We start from the raw sequence: 9,149 nt of genomic DNA on the forward strand, positions 1-9,149 counted from the left end.
GCAAGATGGACCGATGACCTGGTCAAGGTTGCGGGAGGGTCTTGAACACAGAAATAAATCTACACTAAAACATTATTTAGGTTACGCCTTAGTGCAGCTGTTAATAAAAATTAATATTGAAAACTTACCTCTCGTAAAATATCATCTTCCTGTGACCTTATTTCAGACATTTTACATTTCAATTCATGAATTTCCGCGACCAATTTCTTCCTTTCTTCTTTCAAAGTATCATATTTTGATCTTAAATCAACTATGTTTTCATCCAAAACGGCACTATCTATAGAACTCGCTTCCAAATCCATTTTCCTAACATCCTCTGTTATATTTTTTATTATTTTATCTCTTTTATTATCTTTAAGGTCTTTTTCGAATTCTTCTAATTCAGGAATATCCGCCATTAATTCTTTCTTAACATCATCAAAACTTTTATTTTTTATTATAGTTTTTTCAATATCAAAATCATTTGGACTTGAAATATTATCTTTAGTATCAATTGTGTCTACTTTATCATTGTATACTTTGGAATATCTGAATTCTAGGTCATTTGCTAGATCTGAATCATCGATCATTGGTATTTCATCTTCTAGACTTAATTGTTTTTCTATACCACTACATTTAGTATTATCTAGATCTGGATTATTAGGATTTAGTTTATCTAGATTGAAATTAGTTTCTGTTGGAAATACAAAATACTGCGGAGAGAGATTCTTATGTGCGAAAGTTGTTTTTATTCTTGTCCTAGGACTTTGTGTGTTTGGTGATTTAGGTTTGAAATTTGTGTAATTTTTTTGGAAATATAAGTTTTCGTATGGACTATTCATAGGTGATGATTCACCATTTTTTCTAATTAATATGGGACTAGATATTTCAGTGAATTCATCATCAAATATTGGTATTCCTATTTCGTCCATACGACCTATGTCACCGGTTGTCACTTCTGGTGTCATTTGATCTAATTGCGATGGTGATTGTGTGTCATCGAAGTTTTCATAACTAGATAGATTCCTTTGAAGAGGTGAATTATTCATTGATTTGTTTTTGCTAGTATCGAATCTAGAAGTAAAACAATTACTAAGTCTAACTTTATTTTTAATACAGTTGAATAGATATAAACCTGAGACCTGCACATGTAAATTTTTCTCGACTATAAAGGTTTCTCTTATAGTTTGACTACTAATGCCTATAGAATATTACATTAACTTTGTATGAGCATTAATGTTGTACTTAATGGACGGTTGTCGTCGTGTCGAACCGTCGCGCACAACGAATAATTGAACTATTGAAAATCGGTCTTGAAATAAATTAATCCAACATATAGGTACCATAATTCAGGTATTTTAAATTAAATTTATTGCAGTTATTTGGCTATGTATCACACAATTATTTAAAAAATAATAATTTGTACGTCAACACTAATTACGTTAATGTCTTATTTCTTTACGTCGTTATGAAGAATAAAGTAGGAATAGAAAGAAACAAATTTATTTGTATTGTAATTTAAAATCTATAATCAAGAAATATTCGATTGTAAGTTGATATGAGAACAACCATCGAAAATCGAGAAAATTCTAAATCGATTTTACTCAACCCATATCTAATGAATTGTCATGGAATTGTCAAACTAATCTTTTTTTTATATAATAAAGTGACAAACGAGCGAGCGGCTAACTAAAATCGCTGAAATAGCGAAGTGACCGTTGCCCATAGACATATGCAATTGCAGATACGATGCCTATCTTTAATCGACGGAGAGGCATAGAAAGAAAATATTTTCCCATCACAAGCATCCTCTCATCCGGAAAGTCCACTTCCACTTCCCATCCTTTCCTTATAGGAAAAGGGTGGGAAGTGAACGAGGACTAAATTAGGCCTCCGGGACGCACACTCATCAGACTGTACTTGGAATTGCTTCCACTTGAGTCGTGTCTTCTGTGTGGTCGTGGTATTTCACCGGGCGAGCCGTGACAATTCGTGCGGAGATGTTAAAGCGGGCTCTACCACTGTTGACATAATATATCTTAAATAGACACACTATAGTGTAAAATATTCATTTATTCAACTTACTTATAGTAGCCATCACTGGTCTGTATAAAGTTGGGGTTGTTGAGAGCAACACTTCGCGGTAATGATCCGTTTGTGATGATTTTATTATGCGATCTCTTTTCTGTCGGAGTAATTGGGTTGCCTGTAACAAAAATTGATTAAAGCTTAATTAAAAAAACTAAATTAGTAGTCTATGTGTTCTTTCAGACTATTCTATATGTATTATCAAATTTCATCGAGATTCATTCAGCTGTTTTGGATATACCTTCAAACATCCATCCAACCATCTAAACAATCCCATTTATAATATTAGTAAGATTATTATATTACCTAAATATGAAATACAAAATATTTAATTTTTTTGAACCCAAAAATACATGAGTCAAAAACTAAAAATTAAAAAAATCAAACTCAAACTTTATAATAATATCAGTAAATAAACTAAAGATTAATAAGATAACATATATATGTCAATAGGTTTCGAGCATATTTATTAAGTTGTGATAATATGATTATTGACTACTAAGAGAAGAAGGCCTAAAGAAAGTATGAATGGATTGTGTGAAAGAGATGTACGGAGAAGCAATCTTCACTTAGAGAAAAGAGTAGATTGACGTTAGTAGACATAAAGTACACATTAAAACTCTTATTGTTAGATTTATTAATCTCTGAAGTGTATAGCTAGACAGTCTGCTTTCTTGTATCTCTTAATATCATCAGCTCACTATACGTCCTAACTGAGGAGGCTATCCTAAGTTAGTGACTAGGCCACAGTCAATGCTGTGAAAGCAATTTCGCGTTTCGTCTGATGAGTGTGCGTCTTTAGTCCTCTTTCCCTTCCCACTCTTTTTCTTATAAGGAAAGGATGGGAAATGGAAGTTGACTTTATGGATGAGAGGATGCATTGAAAGGGAAAATATTTTCTTTCTGTGCATCCTCTCCTCCATCGATTAAAGGTAGGCAACGCATATGCAATTGCGTATGTCTATGGGCAACGAGCACTTCGCTATTTCAGCGATTTCAGGTGGCCGCTCGCTCGTTTGCCACCTTATGATATAAAAAAAATGTCTAAAAGGACATCGCGGGATTCGAATTCGGGACCTACAGCTATCTATAGCTAGTAAAACAACTATTACATACCTGTGGCTATTTGCTTTTCATACTCCGCACACATGTTCAGTATTTCCTCTAATCTAGCAGTTTCTGCCTCTTTCTGTTCTTCTTCTTTGATTCTATCTTGATAAGCCTGGAATAGATCAACTCAGAACATTACAACGATGCGTTTGACAAAAACATACTAATTAAATTACGCACTTAATATTATCAATGTTGATTAATTTGATAAATTATTAGGGTTAGGTAAAACAGATACGTATACTTTTTATTATAATATAGCCGTCGTACGCTACTCCGTCCGGATTTAAAAATAACTTAATTAGTAGCCTATGTGTTCTTCCAGACTATGTTCTACATCTAAGACAAATTTAATGGAGATCCGTTGAGCCGTTCTGGAGATACTTTATAACAAACATCCATCCATCTCATCATCAGCTCACTATACGTCCCCACCGAGGGGCTCGGAGCCTACCCTAAGTTAAGGGTGATTAGGCCATAGTCAACCACGCTGGCCAAGTGCGGGTTGGTTGACTTCATACATATCTTTGAATTTCTTCGCAGATATGTGCAGGTTGCATCACGATGTTTACCTTCATCGTAAGAATCCAATCCATCTAATCATTCGCATATTAATAAGATAAAAACATTTTTTTTTAACTGAATACAAAACCACTTTTAGTTTTTGCCATAATACGAAGTAAACTGAAACTTACCATGCCTCCAAAGAGTTTATCAATCTTTTTAATAATATTATTATAAATTTCAGTTTTAAATTTAAATTCATTAACTTGATCATATTTAAAATCATTGCCAACTAGAAAAACATTACTGTTCTGTATTGGCGCGGAATTTTTGTCACTGGCAACATACTTAACGTCCGCCATTTTGGATATCTCCGCTTTTAATTCGTCATAAGATTGTTTTATTTGAGCCTGTAGTTTAATTATTTTATTATCTATAGTATTCTCGTGGTCTCTCGTTTCTTTTATGTAATGATTGGTCAGAACTGTATTTATTGTTCTATATATTTTGATATCGTTTCGAAGTTTATGAACTATTTCTAATTTTTCGTTAACGGAATTCGTCAGTTCAAACATTTTATTCTTATCGTCCTGCACTTTATTTTTATCTATGCAAAATTTTAACTCTTTCAACGCGAATGTATTTTGTTTTATCGTTTTAATGAATAATTTGAATAGACGACTTTGTGAATTATGTTTTTTATCTGTCTGTACGGTTTTGTACATCATTTTGTTAATTTAAAACACTCACTTGAAAAATAAAAGCACAAATTGCAAATTAATACACTTTTCGTTTTCGCGCGTTATTTGACATAACTGGACATTGTCAACATTTGACAGTTGTCATACGAATAAACAATTTACTTTTTTTTTAATTAGCGAGTATCTAGACAAAGGTTCGTTAACAAACTGCCAAGTTTTGTCGCATAAATAGACGCAGTGTTTTATCATTACGTCAAACGATATCTTTTGATAGCGCTATTGTTTCCTTAATTTCAATTACTTATTTATTTAATTTTATCAATTATCTGTGTACTATAAAGATTAAAAGGTCTCGTGAATGAGAAATCTGTAGTTATTTGCTTATATGTTTTACTATATTTAGAAGTAGTCAAACAGAATCTTACTTCTTACTAATATAAATGCAAATGTTTAGATGGATGGATGTTTGAAGGTATCTTCAAAACGGCTCAACAGATCTCGCTAAAATTTTGCATAGACATAAAACATAGTCTGGAAGAAGACATAGCTTACTAAGATTTTTTAAACGGAGTCGCGGGTTACAGCTAGTTGTTTATAATGTAAACTCGAGCATCAATAGCCTAATGGTTAAGGGTACGGATTTCCGATCACGAGGTCGGAACATTGTGATGCTGCACATATCTTTGAATTTCTTCTCACATATGTGCAACATCACGATGTTTTCCTTTTTCGTATAGTATCTAATCTAATTTTCTATTAATTTAAAAGTTACAAGTAAACAAAAAATTGTGAAAGTTTTCAATGCTATACTTAAATATGGTTTTAATTATAAAATACGTACCTTTTTTCTCATATTTTCGGCATCAGAACTTCTATCATATTGACAATTGCTATATACAGGCAAATATTGTTGACTCCTATCATATGACGTCACAATCCCTTTCTGATCCCTTCTAGAACATTCCTCTCCATCCAGTTTCTTACAATCCAAATTACTTTTAGATTCGCAATCTTTAATACGACCGTAGATATTTTCCGATCGCATTTCATTGTTTATCTTTTTAGGAAGTTTATTATCATCGAAATTTCTTACGATATCTTCGATTTTAGTTTTATTTCTAATGTTGGTATAATTCGTTTCTAGATTATTCTCGTTTAATAAAATCATTTTTTGTTCTTGTTTAAATTTTGTCATGTAATTTGGCATTGTTTTATCGCCTAATACATCTTTAGCTGGTGTATTAACTGTTAGAGAGTTTGAACTGAATACTTTTGGTGATATTTCGTTGTCATCAGTCGTATAAAATTGACTACGACCAACGCATTTCTGTTGTTTAGCGTAATATTCAAATTTCGATACTTTAGCCATTATCCCGGATATTTTATGTCTTTCTTGATCTGAATCTGAATTGTCTATATCTCTGAACGGTTTTTTAGGGACTAAAGGTGGTTTTTTTCTAGACATTTCTTTTAATGTCATATCTAGTTCTTGATCTAATTGCGATAGTGTTGTGTCTTTATAGATTTTTTGTATATTTTGGTAACATTGTGATGATTCTGTATGATGATTGATGTAACCTGAATTAAATAAAGAAAATTATTGTTAAAAATAACATTTACATCTTTTGTAATGTTTATAGGGTTCCGTACATCGAAAGGAAAAACCCTTATAGGATTACTTTGTTGTCCGTCCGTCTGTCAAGACCGTTTTTTTCATTGTTAAATACCGTGCTAAGTATCTGAAAGTTCTCTAAGACCGTTACTGTATACTTACCAGGCGGTAGACATTGTTCGTTTGGCTGGAACTGTATAGGAGCCATGGAGACATGACCTGATGGTAAAACGGATTTCATCAGCTTCGCCTCCTCAGGATGATTGAAGCGGAGATAATTGGACCGGCCAATTGTTAACATGCTGCCTGGAATGAGATAATTTGAACTTAATATCTTATAAGAGTTCTATTACGCCAAGATATTTTAAGGTTATTATATACACATGGCATTGGCATAAATAATAAACAAGATTAGTTTTAACTTCTATGCATACCTTGTGACAATCTAGTGGGCTTTTCCACTGGTAATCCATCTAAAAGTGTACTTCCACTGAGAGGGTAGAGTGTGACAACACCGTGCGAGTTCTCGACACGGCAGTGCACACTGGCAACACCGGTCCCTACCACGTAGATATCGCATGTTGGGTCCGAACCGATCGTTACACGACCTGGGGAAATAACCAAGATTATAATAAAAATCGGAGTGCAGGTATCAAGATCTAACCGTGAGGTTCTGACACAAAAATCTACGTATAAAACATATCGTCATCTCTGTTATTATCTTTGACAAAAACAGAGATAACAATATTTACACGAGGATTTAGGTCTCAGAAACTCACGTTTAGTCGTTGTCAACGGTGAATAAATACATATCTGCATAGGTTAAAATAATTAAACTAGATGTCATGTGAGGAAGGACTACGTCGATAATTTATCACTACAACTTTCCCTTCCTGACTGCAAATCCAGAGGTAGACCCAAAACAAGATGGAAAGATGTAGTGGTAAGACATGAGTGCTAAGACCCAAACGAAGATGTCAAGGACAGAACGAAGTGGAACATTTTGAAAGCAGACTCCACTACCTTGTAGGATGCAAGTTAAGCAGAGAGAGAGAATGAGAGAGAGAGAGACTACTAGCTGTCGCCCGCGATTCCTTTCGCGTTGGGGTCTACCACGTATATTTGTTTCGTTAATGTCAAAATTAGCATAAAATTTGCATACAGCGAAATTTGTTCTGCTGAAAATTGTTGATGTACTGCAACTAATGTCCTAATGTTTAAAAAGATATTCGAGTGTTGTCTCTGTCTATTCACTGATGTTAAACAGAGACAGCATTATGATATCACCTTGTTTGATCGGATGCAGTGTCACAGCAGTGCTGAGACGACCGGTACCCAGGCTGACCAGGTGAGGAGTGTTGCTCGCCACTCTGGAAATAAAAGTACTTACTTTAAATTATTCAAACTTTCGTGAGACATTATAATAAACTGATATAAAAACGGCTAAACACTGAAGTATATTCGTCTAGTGGCGGCACCGACTAGTTTCCGCGACTTGTCCGCGAAATAATACCAGTCTCAATCACCCTGTTTTTTCCAGAGAGGAATGCTTTATGCATACTCCGCGCCCCGGGGGGGGACGCGGTAGTTATGTGGGATTCTCCTCCATAGTGGAGGCATACACACTAAACCCCTCTGTTCCTCCAACGCATCGGGACGGGACCACGGGCACGCTTTCGCTCTCGTCCGCGGCCCAGTCCCAATCACCCTGATGAAGGGCTCCCGATGGGCTCACTAGAATATACGTGAGTGTTTAGCTGTTTTTATATTAGTTTAAAAGTACAGTCAGCGTCATATAGATCGTCACAGACAAGATATGCAAATATATAGGTACATCAAAAGTAATCAATTATATCGGTACAACAAAAGTCCTCAAAATAATAGATACATTCACCCTGCTCAAATACATCGGTACATACAAAGCGTCAAATATATGAGTACATGCAAGATGCTCATAAATATCGTAGCAGCCACAGCGTCATAAGTAACGAAGCAGTCAAGGTGCGCAAAAATATCGGTACATTTGACAAAATTGAACTCTTTCTCTATATACTTGTGATACAATTTGGAATAAACTACTTCTGTTACATTCATTTGACACTTTGCATCAAACCATTTTTCAAAATTTACTAAAAGTGTTCGACGCGGATGACAGATATTAGGTAGATAAAACCAACATCAAATTTAAGTTTGTCATCATATATGCTAGTTTGGTCTCGTGGCCTTACCATTCGCCGCCGTTGGTACGTGAGGTCGGCGGTTCAAATACCAAGCCACTATTTTTTTTTTTGATATTTAAACTTTTTAATTTTAATATCGAAGCAAAATAAAATTAAAATTATAACATTATATTTTTTTTGTATAATTGTAGCAAGTATAAAAAAATAATATCAGATTTAGATAAACTATATAAGATCTCTGACGCTTTTGGCAAATACTTTATATCGAAGCACATGTAATTAAACTCTATCGCCGTAGTTATTAGGTACTTTTTGATAATGCCTTGGACTAATGAGTTTGACCGTTAAAGTACTTTTCTATTTCAAACAAAAATGAAGAAGATAAAGCGATGCTATTGGCATGTAATTTGTTTATTACTCATGTTTGTTAAACTTGTACCGGTAAAATAACACTTTTACTTTTACCTTTTACTGATACTGATTATATTTAAGAAACAAAGAAAAAAAACTGAATGTCAATATCCAAACTACATCAAATTTTTGGTCGATTGCAATAAACATGCCAGTGTGCGTGGGCGCGCACACATATGTAGATAACACTTGTACGTATAGTTTCCGCGCGTACCATTCTTAAAACCCGGAAAGACAATCCACGCTCCGCCCACTCACTTCACCCGCGATGGTCTGACATAATTGTTGTTAACTTTATTTAAATTTCTTTCTACCCAACAGTGAAAATTATAAAAAAAAATTGTCGAGCAAAATTTTACATTACCAAATTTTTACTGGTTATGAAAAATAACCCCGTGATTGATAAAATGAAAAAAAAGTAGCCTGAGATTCGAACCGGTAAACTTACATATTACGGCAAACATACTAGAATACTGCGCCAAACTAGTATATATTGTGACAAGGCAAAATTTGATATTAGTTATTACGTATCTGTCATATTCGGCGTGACAAACTTTTATAATA

At 34.1% G+C, this 9,149-nt stretch overlaps 1 protein-coding gene across 2 annotated transcripts in view; it reads right to left on the reverse strand.

Moving 5' to 3' along the window:
• Nucleotides 1–9,149, reverse strand: part of LOC106125769 (golgin subfamily A member 4) — a 62,615-nt gene that overhangs the window by 21,865 nt on the left and 31,601 nt on the right. For both annotated transcript variants that reach the window (XM_013323100.1, XM_013323099.1), the window contains exons 3-9: nucleotides 7,282–7,364; nucleotides 6,429–6,602; nucleotides 6,157–6,300; nucleotides 5,224–5,960; nucleotides 3,184–3,289; nucleotides 2,065–2,185; nucleotides 129–1,053 (exon numbers count right to left, since the gene is read on the reverse strand). In XM_013323100.1, coding sequence (XP_013178554.1) covers nucleotides 129–1,053; nucleotides 2,065–2,185; nucleotides 3,184–3,289; nucleotides 5,224–5,960; nucleotides 6,157–6,300; nucleotides 6,429–6,602; nucleotides 7,282–7,364 — 2,290 coding nt within the window. The remainder of the gene's footprint in view (nucleotides 1–128; nucleotides 1,054–2,064; nucleotides 2,186–3,183; nucleotides 3,290–5,223; nucleotides 5,961–6,156; nucleotides 6,301–6,428; nucleotides 6,603–7,281; nucleotides 7,365–9,149) is intronic.

Source organism: Papilio xuthus, unplaced genomic scaffold (assembly GCF_000836235.2).
Source record: "Papilio xuthus unplaced genomic scaffold, Pxut_1.1 DF825783.1, whole genome shotgun sequence".
In the NCBI taxonomy this organism is placed as follows: Eukaryota; Metazoa; Arthropoda; class Insecta; order Lepidoptera; family Papilionidae; genus Papilio; species Papilio xuthus.